Raw genomic sequence first — 19,074 nt, 5'->3', positions numbered from 1 at the left:
TTTGGTTTAAATGAAAAGAAAAATTTTATTGGGCAAGTGAGAGCCACCCCATAAGAAGAAAAGAAATGACAAACTTGTTTTTCCTCTAAATAAATTTTTTTTTGTAAGGAAAATAATGTTTTAATGCCCTTAGGACGATTTTAAAAAAAATAATTTTTTTTTTTCAAATCAAAAAGATTTCAAATTTATTTTTTAAGACTAATTATAATTTTTTGATTTAAAAAAAATTTTTTTTTTTTTCAAAAGAATAAATTATGTTGTTCCTTTCGGTATTTATAATTTAAAATTTTTCTTTAATCCCGATGATGAGCTACAGCAAATACCAGAAACTACGACATTAACATTGCATAGAACTAACATTAAGAAATAATTTCGCCAATTCGAAGTTCTTTTTTTCCTCTGATAATAAGAATCAAAGTTCAAAATAAAAGCAAATTCTGCTGTAACTTTTAACGCACTATCATTTTCTAATTTTCTGCATATATTTTAGGGTGAAAACATTATGCATCGTCCTACCCGTCTGAAAGTGACGGATATCAACAAACAATTTATTTGTGTACTTTGTGATGGATATCTCATAGATGCTACGACCGTTGTTGAATGCCTCCATTCCTGTAAGCCATTGTTTATGAAATTTTGATTTTTTTTTTTAAAAATTGTCTCTTAAATGTCAAACTGACTGTGTTTTTTCTATTGCAGTTTGCAGAACTTGCATTGTGCATTATTTGGAGAACAGCCGGTTCTGTCCCGTCTGCGAAGTTCAAGTGCACAAAACAAAACCTCTATCAAGCATAAGGTACGTATATATATATATTGAAAGAATGNATATAACCTACTGTCTTGTTCTTAGTTAAGGAGAGAGTTATATTTATTACATTCTTCCTTTTTAGATCTGATGTTACACTTCAAGATATAGTTTATAAGTTAGTTCCCGGTCTTTATCAAAGTAAGTAATGCATTTTATTTCTGTAGTATTTATAATTTTTAAACAAAAAATTCAGTGAGTATTACAACGTGAAAAGAATTTATTAACCCATTTCAGGAAATTAATATACTGTAAACTTGCAACTATAGGCAATCAATATCGCACGTCATTAAGTGAACAGAACTCAATATCAAAATTGAAAGTTTAATATAAGTTTTAAAATTTCTGTACTTAAGGTTTAACTTAGATTAGAGCAAATTTGAACCTTTTCTGTTTCTAAATACTGTCGTCATCCAACGGAAGACTTTCTGCTTTGAACACATGGTGCTTAAAATGTAAATTGTGTAAATTAAATAAAATGTATCGCAAAATTGATTTATCAATTTTGATTTGCCCAGGACTCGCTTTGCACATTAATTCCTTTTTCGAAATAGGCAGATTTAATTCCATACAATCTGGTTAGATAAATAACCTGTTGCGCAATTTTCAAGGGATTATAATATCTTATTATAATTTTTTTCCATTTCTTTTGTTCATTTCTAAGCATTGTATACATTGCTGCTATTTGAAAATATTTATTAATAATACCACGTTTTTTTTTTTGTTATAGCAGTCATGGTATTTACATTTTTAATTTTTTATATTTGTTCATGTTTAGATGAAATGCAAAGGAGGAGAGAGTTTTACTCTGCCCATCCTGAAGCAGGTAAGACTCTTCTTTTTTTACCACCACTTTTTCTAGTATTCTTTATATTTTCGGACACACACAATGACAATAAACACCAAATCAAAAGTTTTTTTTTTTCTTGTCCAAGCCCTGCAACTCTATCTTTACTAACACACGCAAGCAGATTACAAAAACAAAACGCGTTTTTGTCGCAAGTCAGTCTATATTTTGTTTTATTTGATACTTTTATAACCGTCGTTGAACTGCCGGCCCAATTTTGGATAAGTATTAGAGCATGATTTTTAGCAAGATTATGAGATTTTAGCAAGTTTAGAATCATCGCATTGCTTCAAGTATAAGGAGGCACTATGGTTTTTTTTTTACTTAAACTATGGCTTTTTTATTTTCCTTGGCGACAGAGTTTCGAAAAACAGCGTTAAAAGTGGAGTTTCTTTCTTCTATTTTTGCGTACACTTCATTTTTCAACCACACACGTCACTAATTTCGCGATAAATTATTCTTGAACATGCGTTATCAGAAATATTTAGTTCTGAAGGATTCCAGGAATTAAAGGAAAATCTAGTATTTTCTGTAAAAAGAAGAAAAAAAAATTTAATTTTTTCTTTTTTTCCTTCCGAAACCTTGAAATAACCTTGCAATAATGTTAGAAAATGATTATTAATGTAAACTTCACGGTAAAAATATATCGAGATTCAATTGAGGCTCATAATAATAAATTCTGACCATATTTGTTACAACTTTTTTTTTGATAAAAATTTCACTGCCATGCAGTTAAAACTATATTAAATTAAATAAGTGTTATTCTTAAAAAAGTCTTTCTTTAGATTGTTTATTTCAAAGTTTAAAAAAAAAAATGAATTCACTCTTCTAAAACTGGTTAGGGATCTTGTTCCCCCCCCCCTTAAACTGATATCACTTTCCCTAAAATGAAAATTTTAATATTCCATAAAAATAAATACTGAGCATTTTAGAAGAAGAAAAATTATTATTATTATTTGTATATACAGCGTTAAATGAGTGTAATTATACATTCAAAATGTGTGTTTCATCTTGTATTTCAGCTGCCAAATGTTCGTCGGAAGAACGAGGTGAAGGGGCTGAACAAAGGTGCTTTTATTCTCCCCAAGAAACCATCAGTCTTAGTCTGGAATACATGCACAGGTAAATTCATGTCATGCATATTATTTCCTTTAAAAAAACGTCCACTTTTTAATGTTGGGCATATAAAAAAAAATTTCAATTTTCAATGACATAAAAGGTAAATTAAAAAATGGAAAAATGAGCCCATTTTAGTAGTTATTGAAATCGTAGAGAAACTGTTGACTGCTCTCTATTGCAATTTTTAATGATTGCACGTTGGTACCACTCTCTAATCTAAAACTTATATTAGTAACATCACAGTGTTATTCGAATGATTTCTAAATCCATATTATTGCAAATGTAGTCCTAATACATTTTTAAATCATACAAAATGTTGGATAATATATCAGGGATTCTAACATTCCATTTAGAAGTTTCTTTTAGAGTCAATTGACAAAAATTATCCTGACGATTATAGAAATTTAAGTTCTTTTGGTGTATGTGGTACGGTGTGGAATGTAAAAATGTAGAAGAAAGTTGCCTAATTCGTAACATCTTTGATTTCTAAGGAAGCATTCATTGCATGCAGAACGTTCTATAGCGGATAATTTTGTTCACTTGGAGATCCATGCAGAAGAATTATGTTTCTGTATTCTTGAGTTCGAGAAATCTGTATTCTTGCGCTTAGAATAACACTTTGTTTAACACGTTACGTATACAATGTGTTATTGTACCAGTACGGTTTAAGAACAATATATCAACTTACAGGTCGATTTTTAAGTCATTTTAACTTTACTAACCCCACACTTTCGGAAAGTGGCTGAGAACTGTTATTGGACAAATTTTCACCTAATACCAAATTTTTCATCTCGTGAGCGAGGTTTATAATAAAGAAGCAACAAGTGAAGAGGGGGTGGTATTTTCTTTAATTAAACTGTTTTTTGAATAACAGAAAACCTTGAAAACGGAACTGAATCAGTAGATTTAATTTACTCATGATGAAATATATTTACTTTATTTAATAGAAAGCAATGAGCCTTTTGGTTAGTTCTCTAGTAAAGTGATTTGATTGACCGATCTGACCCCGAGCCTTTTATGTTGAAGTCACGCTTGCTCTTTGTAGCACGTGTTCCATAAACATTAGCTTATACCTACTATACTTGTTACAGTTCAAAATTGTAATATTTATGCTATTGAACAATTTACACATTGTCTACTTATTCACTTAATCATAAACGCTCAATATTTTGAGGGTGGTGCGATTTAGGAAGCAGGTGGTACGAATTAGGCAACCGGTTTCCTAAATGGTACCACTTTCAGATTTATTGTCAGTACATATTGTGCAAATATTGTTACCAAAAAAATAATATACGTAGTAGCTGAGTAATTGTATTTTATTATTGGCATTACCAGTGATAAAAATTTGGATGTGAAAAGGTGTCGATTTTTGGCTACCTTCTTACATCGAACAAGCAACAATGTTACATTCCAGTTGCTTGATTGTAGCTGGTCTACTTCGTGAGTGCCCCCAAAACACTTCGTCCGTAGCCATTCCTTATAGGGCATGATGAGTGGTTAACCTTTATTATTATTATTATTTCTTGTTGTCCCATTTGAAAATGGTGCTTTAATTGGTGTTGGGGGGAGTTTCTGGTCGACCTACCACGATGAAAGGTGCGTTAAAAAAAGGGGTGTTCCATCTGAGTTGCTCTCCGATCGGCCAGTTGGTGGCTCCTCCCCACTCTCTTGGACTGGATTGAATTGCAGAACAATAGTCGGGGATCCGCCTCCACGAGTCGATGGCCCACGTGAGGGTCAGGAGGTCGTTTCGTGACGTCATCCCCCACTCTCTGGTTGCGGTTGGTCGATAGCCCGAGACTGGAATGAATGTGAAGCCGGTTCTTCAAAAAGAACCCGTTTTCAGGTAGAGGAAAATTGGTGCAGAGTATGTTTCTTCTGATGGCAATTTGTTGTTATCTAAGTTCATTGATGTTCCAGTCGGTCCCTTCTTATCGGTTTCGTTTCGTACGAGTTGATGCAGATAGTCCGATTACTCTAGGGCACACAACCTTTTTGTATATTCCAAAATGCCGATCATTCATTTTTTTTGAAAAAGTGTATTAGTAGTTCACTTTCATACTTTTTAATGGTACAGTCGACGTTTGATATAGCGACGTTATCAACAAAACCGACGTTATAATGTGGAGTCGTTCTAATCTTAAATGCATGAAAATACCTTAAATGACTGCCATTTTCTATTAATAACTTAACGTCAAGATAACTGTGTAAACAATATGTTTTAACTCAAAAATAACAAGGGGACAGGCATTTAACAAAATGAGGGAATAAAATTTTCAAATAAAAAAAAAGTATTATTGAGGAATTTATTTTTGTTCTATAGAAAGAAATCAAGCGACTACACTAAATCTCGGTCGCTCTATTGGAATGAACGGTTTAGTGCGGGTGGTCTAATGGGCAATAAAATAATCATGCGTCTATGGAATAGCAAAGGAGACTTCCATGCATCGGTCGTTATAAAGGAAAGAAATACTATAATAGAGGGGCGTCTTAAAGAGCTTTGACTGTATTTTATTGAAAACTGAAGTATTTTTCATCTTGGTTGCATAGCAACGGACGTGCGTAATACAATCGACGGGAACATAAATAAATAATTCAAATTAATTTATTAAGACTCACGCTACGCAAAATATTGATCTTCACGAATTTCTTAAATTGTCAATTTAAAATAATGCCCCCTCCCTCAAATTTTAATCTCTGCAGTCTGCACCCAATTTGCTCCTTCAATCTCAGAAGCATGGGTTCGCACTGCCAGAATTTTCATTCTAAAATAACAGTAAAATAACCTTAATGTTTACGGTAAAGAATATTTTATAATTTTACGGTTTTTTAACCATTTAGAACTAGCATGGTTTCAAAACTGTCAAAAAGAAATCTAACTATGTATAGGAGATGGGTTTTTCGTTAGGCAATGGACATTGGAAAGTACAGGGCACAAATTGGGGAGTGCAGGACGCTGGAAACTCTTCATGTGTTGAAGGGAATGGAGGAAATATTGTGGTGTCAACGCTAGGACTCGAACCCCCGTTTTGGGATTGATAGATTGGCTCTTTCGGCTGTAATATGTACCCAGCTGCGAGGGACAAAGCGGCTTCTATAGCTGGGCCTAGTTGGTGCGATAAAATTCAGGCTGTTTAACCGTATTAAGAGAAAGCAGTTAATAAATGGTTTTTCTCGCAGTTAACAGTTTGAATACCATCTTATTTATGGTTATTTGGCTGCTTTGTTTGTATATGGTGAAATAACAATTGAATAAATTGTTATTTTAAAATTGAGCAATTTCTAGCTGTGTATCTTATAACCATAATATCGACATCTTGAGCTAGTAAAATACAATACAGAAACACACAATGTAAAATTGTTAAATTCATCCAAAGTACGGTGTTTTCGGTTCAATTTAGCAAGCACCTTATTAAAATTGCACATTTGAGGCAGTTTAAAAACTACGTAAGTATGTTTTTGGCAACCTTCCACCTTCTCACTTCCTTGTCAGCATAAATGAATGAATTGCTATCTCTTCTCTTTCATGCTATGCTTCTTTAAGAAAATCGCAACACTCAACACCTGTTGGTTTGCTTTAACTTTAATTTTTATCGAAGCAAAGTAATATGAGAAATTTTAGGATTAAATTCAAATGAAAGGTGTTACTTTATGTAAAACAAAAAGCGAAACTAAAGAGAAACCCCTTGAGAAAAAGAATAAACATCACAGAAAAGAACCAACTTGAAGGATATAACGCGTAGCCACCCCCTGGTAAACATCGACGAGTTTTTTTTATTATTTATTTATTTATTTAAATTGCAAGTTTAAAATTTATTTGACACATTGGCGATTGTAGTTGGCGCGACAGATGGCGATACGGAAATATCCCCAATTTGTGCCATTTCCTGCTCTCATAAACATCGACATTTGCAACATATTTTGTAAAAACCATGTTTTTTCCCCTCATTAACAACATTAAAAAGAATACAATAAATAACAATATTATTTTTATTATTTTTTTTATAAAAAAAGGGAATATTTATAAGGATATATGTCTTCATATTTACGAAGTATAGTGCATTATTAAGGATTCAGTGTTCATTTTAGTTGTATGAGAAATATTAGAAATAACATTGCATTTCTGTTCCAGTTCCAAAGATGCGGTGGAAAACGATAAGGAGGGATCGAATAAAAAGGTGCGTTTTAATTTTTTCTTGGCTCATTCGATAATAAAATAATGACACGTTGACGCTAATTAAATCGTTTCTTTACAGGATCCCATGACCAGATACCTGAATTGTCCAGCTGCTTTGAGTGTCGCAAATTTGAAGAAATTTATTCGTCAAAAATTTGGCGTCTCATCCTCATATTCGGTGAGATTTCCATTAACTTCCCCTCTCGGTTACTATTGTAATGTATTTTACTTTCTGCCCCTTCTTTTCCCTTTTATTTTATTTATTTATTTGCAATCTGAAGTTTTTTTTTTTTTTTTTTTTTTTTATTTTTTTTTNATTTTTTTTTTTTTTTTTTTCAATATTTCAATCATCGTAAATTATTTTATTTAAAAAGAACTGCATTTAACTGAATTTATATGAAAAATAATGAAATAAAATAATTTTTGTTAACTAATTGAAAATATATTTCAAATAAGATATTAAATATCGATTATTTTTGAGCTATAGTAATCATACGACTGTTTTTAAGAACTTTGTATTTAAGTTTCTTGAAATAAATAATATTTAAGCTTAGCAATATAAATATTCTTATATATTTTTAAGTAGAATATGATTGTGCATTAACTTCATTAATTTTAAATATAAAAATTACACTTGACCCTTATATTTTCATTATAGTTTTCTTTTTTTTTTTTTTTTTTTTNAATAGAACTTATAACTTATAACAGTCCAATTATATATATCTTTCAATAACATTTTTTTTTTTAAATTTAAAAAAAAAAAAAAAAAAAAAACATTGCTGAAATTTTTTAATCAAAAATTTAAAAAATATAATTATAAAAATAAGATTTTGGATTGATATTTCAATATTATAGGTAGTTCGATTGATTTAAAATTTTCGTCATAAAAAAATTATTAAATGTTTAAAAAAAAAATTTTTTTTTTCTTCCAATTTTTAATAGCAATATAATTACAATTTTGAAACAGAATAAACTTTTGCATTCAATTTTTTTTAGTTTGTTGAGAAAAAAAATATGTTGACATTTTTACTAAATATCCTAATTTATTATTTATAATTTTTTCTACGCCCATCTCTTCGTCTTTTATTTTAAAAGTTTATTTATTACCTCCTGCCAAAAGTATTATGCTAACTAAGAGGATGCTCTTTCCATCGAACAAACATTTCGTGACAAGCAGAAGCGGCAAGAAAACTAAAAACAATAATTTTAACACAAAATTGGAAAAGACAGGAAACTTTTAAGTCAACAAAAATATTCCGTTTTCATAAAACTAAATGTTAAAAACTTATATGCACTTTTATAATGGCGGAAGGTATTGAAGATTCTAGAGCGCTATAAAACAGCTCGCAGAAAGAGAAGAAAAAAATCGTCTGAAATATCGAAATAGAGAAGATCGGGGTGCAGGAGGGGGAGAGAGAGGATGAGTAAAGAAAGCCTGGCGAGATGGGGGAGAGAAGAAGAAAAAAAAAAGGAAGTAAGCAGCTCGAATCGAGTTTCGGGTTGCTATGGTGACGAACTGTTCTCTGCTTCGTTTGCTTCTCACCCATGATTTATCGAAGGAAAAATAATTCAGAAGAGGGAAACTGTTGTCACTCCTTTTTGTGCACTCTCCCCCCACACATACAAGTGCGTGAGTAAAAGAGGTAATTGGTACATTGAGCCGGAATCTGAAAAGTAACTTGGCAGACGTGTGAGCTCCATTCAAGTCAACTTCCAAATGGCGAGCTGTTTTTCCCAGAATAGATATAGTAGAAAATACCAGATCGATAGTGTCAGCATAATCTCTCTCTTTCTCTATTCGCAGAAGTTAAAAATTCAAAACTCGAAATAGAACCTATGAGATTGATTATTCCAGCAATAATGATTTCTAAACTGTCTTCATTTATTTTATTGTAAATACCTCATTTTCTGTAATGACTTAATTTCAGATCGATAGCCCGAGTGTCAACGTAATCTCTCTCTTTCTCTATTCGCAAAAGTTACAAATTCAGAACTCCAAACAGATACGATATGATATTTCATCAATAAAGATGATTTCTTAATTATTTTTATTTCTTATCTTTCAAATACCTAATTTCCTGCAATAACTAAATTTCAGATCGATAGCCCGAGTGTCAACGTAATCTCTCTCTTTCTCTATTCGCAAAAGTTGCAAAATCGGAACTCTAAATAGAGCTTATGCGATATGATATTTCATCAATAAAGATTTCTTAATTATTTTTATTTCTCTTCTTTTAAATACCTAATTTTATGCAATAACTGAATTTCAGATCGATAGCTCGACTGTCAACGTAATCTCTCTCTTTCTCTATTCGCAAAAGTTACAAATTCTAAATCGAGCCTATACGGTATGATATTTCAGCAATAAAGATTTCTTAATTATTTTTATTTCTTTTCTTTTAAACACCCAATTTTCTGCAATAGCTCATAACCCAAGTGTCAACGTAATCTCTCTACTCGCAAAAGATAAGAAGTTCAGAATTTCTAACGAGCCTATACGCATACTTAGATATAATGAAAAACATTATGGGAACGCAAAATTTTGGCAAACTCATTTGGCTACACGTCGCCAACTCATTTTGACGAATTTTTTTTTAAATCAAGGTTTTTTTTCTTGCTGAAATTTTTTATTTTTATAGAACTCAATATTGATTTATACCACAAAGATAAGTTTAATAAAAAGAAAAAAAAAATCGCAAAATGGAAAATTTTATGTGCAGAAATCTCATTGGAAGGCGAATGCTCTATCCCCTGAGCCACCACGATTCCTTCAGACTAGTTTATTTCCATTTCTTTTAGGGCTCTAAACATGTGTTTATAACTGATATGATGATTTTTTTAATTAGCGGCCTGAAAAGTAATTCATAACATATTGCACTACATCTGATTTGCTATTCTGTGATTATAATTTTACAACCGTGAATTTAATACTGTTTTAAAAATTAAAAGAAAGAGGGGTGCTTAAATACTCATAGATATATGCACGAATTACGAAATCAATATACGCTGCAATAAATAATATTTTACGTTATAAAGAATTTCATAATATTTTATCACTGCAATACAGAGAGTTAGAATGGAATAAGTATCTCCCATTAATCCTTTGAAAGGCTTGTTTGATTCTATGGGCGGAATGTGGGCCACCAATATCGTCTGGAAGGCCCCCGAGATTTCGTGATCGGAATGAGTGAGAGTACTGACACTTCCTTCCCTTGTGTTGTTAAAAGGGGCTCCCCTAGGTATCTTCACGGGTGGCTAACTCCATTCACTAACGACTTTCATCTGCCTCTCTCTCTTGTGTGCAACTTTTCTCACAAACCTGGCCTAATAAGGGAGTGTTCATTTTTTGAAAAGATTCTTACTTTCTATCATTTCTGTAACAAGTTTTTATTATATGTTTATTTTTAATGCCCTATAACAAGAATAAAATGGTTTTTAAGAATTTTAACTTTCTTCATTTTCATCTTTTTTAAAATTTGGTAACAGCAATTACTAACGTAAAATGTTTTAAAAGCTGAGTGAGGTTACATAATTCTTGGAATCTGTATTTAGTGTTTTTTTTTAACAGTTAAATGAATCTTACTATTCATTTAACGTTTTTTTCCCTCTTACTATTTAGCGTTTTTTCCCCCGTTTTTGTAATAAAAAAAACTACAATAACAAATAGAGCTGAGCGAAGTTACATAATCAAACAACATAAAATGTTGTAACTGCCGAGTTTAATTGATCAATAAATATTTTTCTTTTATATGTGTGTGCTTTATTATGAATGATGACAATTAACTATTAACATCTAGCTTTTTTCACCTTAATTATTATTTTTGATTTTTGCATTTTTAAGAATTGTAAATAATAATTAAAGACGAGTCAGATTTCACTACTAAATATCACATATTGTTGTCGAAAAAATTGTAATAATTTTTACTACTACATACATAGCCAAGTGATATTTCTCAACCCAACAACGTAGAATATTGTTGATAAAATCGATGTACGCGAAGTGCGTAACAGCTAAGACTTGTTTTGTAGCTCAACAGCACTTTTTTCCTCCCCTAACTAAGCGAATATTTAAAATATTAAATATTTGAAAAATATTTCAATGCTCGGAATATCTCAACTCTTTTCCAATTTCTACTATTAGTTTACACTCTTCCTATATATATTTATATATCTTGTTCAATTTTCAATCGCTAATAAAATACTTTTTATTCGTGCATTCAAGTTCAAATACATTTGTTTTAAACTTGTAGTGATTTGACATTTGAAGTTAATACTGTTTTTTCAAACATTAATTAATTAATTTTAGTTTTATATGGGAGAAAAATAATTGTTACTATATAATAAAAAGTAACTAAAATAAAATATTTCTTTATTGACACCTAAGTAGGAACTGACTTGAAAGTTTTTTTTTTTTTTTTTTTTTTTTTAAATATTACTTGTTTTTAATCATCTTAATAACAAGTTTTTAAAAAATCAAATGAATTAATTTCTGCAAAGTCAACATCTGCCTAAGCAACAACAAAAAAAAAAAAAAAAATGCGGGGGAGGGTTAAAATTTTATTTTACTAATTGAAAAATTATTTAATTAATATAGTATACATATTTTTATTGTTTATTTATTATTATTTTTAATTGCCTTTGAATAACTGGTTTCAATTTTTTCCTTTTTTTTCAGATTGAAATTTTTTATGGTGATAACCTTTTAATAGATGAATATACATTGATGGATATTGCGTACATTCATACATGGAGAAGGGTATGTAACGAAATTGTTTCTGGAATGTTATCTTCCCTTTTAAATACTAATGATCACTAAAATTGCTATTTTCCGTTTATTACTGATTAAGCCTAGATGAATATTTATAAGTTTAAGCTATTATCATTTAAGTATTAATTTCAGCTTAAATAGTCATTATACTGTATTTTTTGTTAATATTATCTTCATTACCTAATATTGATTTTCTTCCTTTTTTTCACCCTCCAGGCTGGCCCTATGAAATTTTTTTATTCTATAATGACGAGTTCTCCAAGAACAAATTATGAAGTTTTGAAAGTTCTCCCTGAAATTAAAGACGAGCTTACCACTGTTCCAGTTCCGAATGTTGTTCCAGTGTCCGAAGAAACAGATACTAGCATCAAAGTATCAGAAGACAGTATGAAAATGGAAGTTGACGAATCACCGAGCACAGAATCTAATACTCCTTGCAATGAAATTGGTGGTGTAGAGGTGAAATCGTACGAGGTATCAACCAGCTTGTGTTCCACATCAGCCGTTCAAAAAATGGAAGTTGTAGAATCTGATACTCCTGTACAAAATGTAAATAACACTAGTCCAGAAAACTTACCTGTGACTTCCAAAGTTGAACTGCTTCCACAAAGTATTCAGATTCTTACAACTCCACAACATACTGTTATAACTTCCGCTAACAGCTTGAAGATGAAATTTGTTGCAGGACCAAAACCGAAACCTCTCTGGAAAACAGTGAATGCTAAAAAGTTAAAAAGAGAAGCTCGAAACAAGCCTGCACCACGCTTAGCTCGGCTAGCTCCATATCCACCACCCGCCACTGCCCCGCCCACTTGTTTAACAGCTACTCCACTATCTCAATTAACTGTTGGAAAACTTGTTCCGAATGTTATGCCTAGTCTTGCCCCTTCCTTAGTCACTGCATTAGTGTCTACAACTGCTAATTCTCTTTGTAGTTCCTCACCCAATGCAAATCTACAACCCTCTACTCAATTCTTAGGTCAAGTTACAACATGCAATGTCGTAACTTGTAATGTGACTACATTTTCTAATAGCTTTTCACCCTCTACTAATTTTCCTCAGAAGAATTTCACTACATCATCAACCGATACAAAGTTGACCACATCAGTTCCCAATTCAAGTTTTATAAGTACTTTGCCTAGTTCACATGTGATTGCAATTCCAGCTGCAGTGCGTAGTCCTGTGAATATTTTACCTAATGTAAACAACTTGCCAACTATTGAAGTGACATCCGCAAATGTGAAACCTCCTATCCCTCATGTATCTATAACAAATGGTTCTTACAGTGTGCCCGTTTCTTCGTCTATTTCAACTGGAATAATAGATCAAGTTGAGTGTAACAGTATTAAAGCACAGATGAATTCTTTACCGAATACTGTGCTAAGTTCTTCTGCTCCTTCTATACCTGTGATATCAGTATTATCTGATTCAAGTGCTTCCATGCGGGAAAGTTCGAAAAATGGATTAAGTGTGCCACGAAACTCTTCTAAATCCCCATCTCCGAATTCCACGCCACCTTCCGCGGCTGAAGTTGATGATAAGACTTCCGATACATCAGAAAAATCTTCGCTTAAAATGCTTCTTACTTGTGATAAATCCAGCGATAAGAAAGAAACAGCAAACAATGATAATATAAATAGTTTAGAAAATGATAAAGCCTCTACGATCAAACCTTCAGAAAATGCTAAAAACTCGTCTCCTCATACCCCTCTAACAAATGGAAGTTGCGAAAGCTTTCCACTCAGTACTAAAACACCCGAAACATTTGATAAAAAAGAAAAGAGCTCCCTATCTGCAGATTTCAGTGATAACGATGATTTAGGGTGCCAGGCTGACCTGGTTGTGGATGAGCATAAAATGGACAGCTCGGACAATGAGGATGAGAGCGATGTAGCCCTGCGCGAAAAGATCACCGCAATAGCCGAAAAAGAGGATGACGCGGATGACACTGAAGCTGACAGTGGTCGAGCTAGTGATATGAGTAATCAAGCTCGATCTAGCTGCGATGACGATATCGGTTCTCCCACGCCTACATCGTTATCAGAGCCTGATCGGAAACCGGCGACCGCAACAACCACCTCTACAAACTCCATATTGCCCAGTTTTACTTTACCTGTTAACAGCTCATCGACAACAACGGAAAACAGTAATAGAAGTGCTAAATCTAACAATATTAATCACGTCATTAACAATTTATATCGAAATCACGAAAAGAAAGACAACATTGGTGCTCTCGATTTGTCTACTAGTTGTGTCAGGAAAGCAGGCGAGGTTGCTGGTGCCCGTCCAAAACCTGTGGCGAATCCAGTATTGGACACTAAACACAAGCAGCCTTCCTATTTGGGCGCTGCCAGTAAACAGCATACAGCTTGTCCTCCGCCGCCCAAACCTCCCACTTCCTCTATATTGATGCAGGGATTGACTTCTCGCACACCTCTTGTTCCTTCACAATTACATGGGAAACCTCCTCACATACCTGTTTCAACGTTCCTCGGTCCACCCTCTTTCTTTTCTAGTCAGAATAGAACTGTTTCCACGACCTCTGTTACAACGGGACGATCGACGCCTACCTATAATGCAAGTCGTACAGCCAGCTCCCCAGTGCCTATATCTCATTCGGCTCTCTCATTGCTACCAGTTTCGCCAGGCTCTTCTCAAATAATGCCTGGTAAGTTTCACTTTTACTATTAATGAAAATAATCGCAAACATTTTCTCTAACAGTATACTATTAAACCTCGGATAGTCTAACAATGCAATGTTTGTTGTGCAAAATTGATCCAAATGAGGCATTATACAGTAAACTCACTTCAAATGCAGTGATCCGTAATTTGAGATAATGGAAGATTTCAAGGGACTGTAATAGAATTTCTTATTCATACGTACGTTAAAATCTGTTTGTTAATTTGAAATTTTCCCAGTAATTTTGGTTATTTTAATCCAGGAATAATCAGAAAATTTTACTCCCCAAATTTATTTGAAGTATTTTTTCGGCATTTAATTAGTTATATGTTTGTAAACTTTATAAATAATATAAAATTTAGCTAATATAAACAAATGGTTATCACATATAACATACTAACTGTTTATTTCAAATAGTGTGTGTGCGAATAAAGTGTACGCTTAAAGAAATTATAAAAATTGTTGTGATTTCCCCCCCCTTTTTTTTTTAAATGTTTTAACTGATGAAAACCGATCTGAAAACGGCATGAAAATTACCTTAATGTAAATTACACAAAACTATATTTGTAAATAAATCTCAAAACAAACAAATTTATAACTTTGAACTTCCTTACCAAGAATGTTGATTGTATAATTGTATCGGCATTTTGTCAGAAAAAACCAGTAGGAAATAAATCTAAAATACAGCGTGATTTTTTTCAAAAAATACTACCAAGAATTGCAAAAATCCAACTTCAGCTTATTTGTGAAAATCAAATATAGATGATTAAAAGCATGTTTTCCCCTCCCTCCCATTTCCATCAACCGTCAAATGGGATGGTCGGTTTTCTCTCTCTGACGGTTGATTTCGGTATGGGGAAAAAAGTTCTTTACATTATCCACAGTTCTCTACATTCTCTTTGTTTTAGACTATCCCATGCGTTTAGTGTTGTTTAAATGTTATGTATTGTTCTTATTTTAGGTATTCCGTATCCTCCCTGTGTGCCTAATCCCATGGCTTTTCCTTATCGGACTCCTGTCACTATACCGCACCATAAAGGAATATCTTCGCCACCTTCTACCAGTATTCACAGCAAAACATCTTCTAAACAATCCAACAGTCGAAAATCTTCGCTAGATTCTCACCATACCAAAAGTTTAACTAGCCCCAACAGCCGGAACGGTGCTTTAGGCGTAGCATCCCCTGCAACCCAAGCTTCCTACCCCAAGACGTCTCCTTCCAACGCCAGAATGTCACCCCTGGCATCCACCGCACCCAGCCCAAAGTCCATGATGCCTGGTGCTTTACCGAACACCCCCTCCTACAAGCCAAGTCAGCCACTCAGCCCCAAGTCCATCATGCCGAGCTCTTTACCGAATACTTCCTCTTACAAGTCAAGTCAGTCACCCATCTACAAGAAATCCTACAAGAGTTATAATAGCAAGTTCAAGGGTAGCAACTTAACGGTGTTGAATCCTGGTGACCCCGATCACAACGGCTACAGTCCGAAATTAGTCATTAAAAACTTAAACGTCAAACCTAATAATAACAACAACAACAGTAATCACCACCATCACCATCATCACTCGTCTCCGAAATAGACTACTTTTTTTTGCATTCTTTTGTACATAGACTGGCAGTTTATTATATATTAATATTATATCAAATGGGGAAAACAATTCTTAAGTCTCTTTGTATAAAACTACAAAACAACCTTAGTTCGTCGATTCATTTGTTTGATCATTTAAATTTTCTATATTTTTATTTGTTAATGTGCTTTTTCTGAGGATACTTGTTGAACTGAAAGTTAATACTTAAATTAAAAATTTGTATGTTTTTTTTTTAATTTAAAAACTTAACTTAGACAATTTGTGGAAAAGTAAATAATTAAGAATTTTTAATACACGGATTATTGATTTCTTACGGAAACGGGATTAAACTAAAATAATCTTGTTTAATCCCGCATTTATTTTGTTAATCTGCATTTAAATGCAGATTACCAATAAAATTTTTCATTTTTATCACACTACTATATCAATCTTGTTTGATTTAATAATTTATTTTTTTTGTAATTATAAAAATCGGCGCTACACTAAAGTTTACATTTTTTCAAAAATGAAATTCAAGCTATAAATAAAATTAACATAAAAGTAAGATGTTAAATATTTGAACATCATTAACGGAATTAATTATACTAGCTAAATATTTTTAAATTTTGAATACGGTTTACTCACGATAAGTGTTAAAGGAACTTTTATATATATACGTTTCTTACTAATTATAATTTTCCAATTCATTTTACTGACAAAAATTAAAAAAAAAAATTATTTACATATTTAATATGTATTCTTTTTAAGGTTCCAAGCGTCAGTTATTCAAGCGAAATTGATAAGGTTGTTCGTAAACACCACTGTCTTTACATGAAATGGCGCTTTTTAGTGACCAAGCTAAGCTAATTGTGAAATGGCGCAAAATGCCAATATGAAGAAAAGAAACAATTTTTCGGAATCGTAATTATTATTATTATTTTTTTTTTTTGCAATTTTTGTTTTAACGCTGCATAGTTTGTGCTCATAAAAAATTTGTAAATATTGAGAAAGATTAATTAGTTTCAATCTAGATGAAAAAATAACGCAACATCGACGACTTTAAGAAAAAAATTAATTAATATTTTTAATTTTTTCGTCTATTTGTTCGTTCTATAAACTCTAATAACTTTTTTCGCACATCTTTAAACAGCGCCCTCTATGTTAATAGCCAAATTATAGTATACTACAGTTTTGTGAAAAATAAAAGCCCCTTTGATCCTAAAATTTGATAAGCTACTAATAAGCGTCATTATCTGGAATCCAGAAAATATGCAGAAAAATCTCGCCAAATATGCAAGTTTTTAAAAAAAGTTTAATAATTTTTAAACTTTCAAAATATTTTTCTGTCTGAAAGTTCGAACAGTTATATATAGTAAGATATTTTACATAGTTTAGAAAGCTTCCCTTCAAAATGAAATACAAGTTATAGCCTTTTTTTTTCCTTCTTTTTTTCATCTTATTTTTCTTGACAAAATAACTTCGGAAGATTTATATATTTTTTTATTTGTTGCTTGATTACACTCATTAAGGAAAAATAAATGTGTACAGAAAAAGCGCATTCTAATCAAAACTAGCCTCATTATTATCATCATTGAATCGCCAAATCAAATGAATTTTATTCTGTTATTAATTTGTCAAAGTATCTGTTCTGTTGCTTTCCCCGTTTTCTTTTTTCTTGATCTCCAGTGTTGAAACTAAAAACATTTGATATGATTCGTGTAAATAATTTGTTAATATATTTTTGTACATTTAAAATTTTTAGTTTATGAAGAAAACATATGTCTTTCGTGAAAGAATATTTATCAAAAAGTGAATATCAAAATGAAATGTAAATAATCACATCACCTTAAAAAGAAAATAAGAAGGGTATAATATAGTAAATGCACCTTTCTAACACGGTTAAAAATTTATCACTTTTACGAAGTGCAATATCTGGGTCATGTTCGACTTCACATTGCAAAATCATGAAAGCTGATATATATCTATATATATTCCTGAGTCCTAATTTTAGGACGTCAAAATACTATAGTCATTCATGAAAATACGTAAGTTAAAAAAATGTGATGTTACTCTTGACTCTTTGTACAGTTATGTTAAGGTATTTTTTTGTTTCACTTTTTGCTGATTTTTGTTTTCATTCTTAAGATGTCTGGGTAACTTTGTGTGTTGAAAGTTGTGTGGCACTCTTTTCTGTGAAATTCTATTTTTTAAATCGTAACCGTCGAGGGTGTTGACAACTACATTAAATATTCTAAATCTGAATGAAATTCGAGTGCATGGTTCGGTTTCACTTTGTTATTTCTTCAATCCAGAACGATTCACTTCATAAATGAAGGATTTTGGGTAATATAGTGATAAGCCGCATTTTCAAATTGGCGATAAAAGTGCTTTTGAGTAAATGTTAGGAATGAGACGTTTCTATGATATTTTTACCCTATTTATGTATCCAGGTTAACAGGGTTCGAATCCCACCGATGACTGGTCGATACGAATCCGCATCCTGCTTGCACCGACCACAGTGCTGACGTGAAATATCCTCAGTGGTAGACGGATCATGGGTTAGAGTCCCCTTGCCGTCTGGCTAACCGGGGGAGGTTCTCGTGGTTTTCCTCTCCATGTAACGCGAATGCTGGTTAGTTCTATCAAAAAAGTCCTCCGCGAAGGCAAATTTCTTCCAATACTTGATCCAGGAGTTCCCTTGTCTTCTGGACTGGGTTCAAAATTACAAGGATACGGCGTTGAACATTAGTAGCCGTAAATCCTAAACAATTGGATCAGCTGTTCAACGACGGTTATATAAAAAAAAGAAAAATCAGTACCTATCTGTAAACAATATTTCGGAACTGTTTGACATAAATATGTCAACCCTAGGAAAGAAATGTGGCTTATTACTAAATTGTCTTTAGTCCTTCAAATGCATCTTGCAAAAGGTAACTTTTCCGTCGCGAGTAATTTATTTTCTGCTATAGTTGTTCTGGGGAAAAAAAGTTGTACTTTCGAGTAATACAGATTTTTATAAAAGTATTTATATATATGAAATTATGTGATGCTATTGTATGAGTTTTTGTGATCGTTTTACTGTATAAAAATGTTAGATAGCAATTTTTTT

General features: G+C 32.1%; 1 protein-coding gene across 3 annotated transcripts in view; it reads left to right on the top strand.

Moving 5' to 3' along the window:
- The window catches only part of LOC107444248 (polycomb group protein Psc), a 185,079-nt gene extending 166,302 nt beyond the window's left edge, over positions 1 to 18,777 (top strand). For all 3 annotated transcript variants that reach the window (XM_071186721.1, XM_043049802.2, XM_043049801.2), the window contains 10 exons: positions 491 to 614; positions 700 to 796; positions 891 to 946; positions 1,584 to 1,631; positions 2,675 to 2,774; positions 6,904 to 6,949; positions 7,028 to 7,126; positions 11,624 to 11,704; positions 11,933 to 14,384; positions 15,358 to 18,777. In XM_071186721.1, coding sequence (XP_071042822.1) covers positions 503 to 614; positions 700 to 796; positions 891 to 946; positions 1,584 to 1,631; positions 2,675 to 2,774; positions 6,904 to 6,949; positions 7,028 to 7,126; positions 11,624 to 11,704; positions 11,933 to 14,384; positions 15,358 to 15,977 — 3,711 coding nt within the window. In that variant the 5' untranslated portion in view covers positions 491 to 502 and the 3' untranslated portion in view covers positions 15,978 to 18,777. The remainder of the gene's footprint in view (positions 1 to 490; positions 615 to 699; positions 797 to 890; positions 947 to 1,583; positions 1,632 to 2,674; positions 2,775 to 6,903; positions 6,950 to 7,027; positions 7,127 to 11,623; positions 11,705 to 11,932; positions 14,385 to 15,357) is intronic.
- The last annotated feature ends 297 nt before the right edge of the window (positions 18,778 to 19,074 follow it).

This window comes from Parasteatoda tepidariorum, chromosome 1 (assembly GCF_043381705.1).
Source record: "Parasteatoda tepidariorum isolate YZ-2023 chromosome 1, CAS_Ptep_4.0, whole genome shotgun sequence".
In the NCBI taxonomy this organism is placed as follows: domain Eukaryota; kingdom Metazoa; phylum Arthropoda; class Arachnida; order Araneae; family Theridiidae; genus Parasteatoda; species Parasteatoda tepidariorum.
The sequence above is the reverse complement of the archived record's forward strand: the minus strand, read 5'-3'. Positions and strand labels throughout refer to the sequence as shown.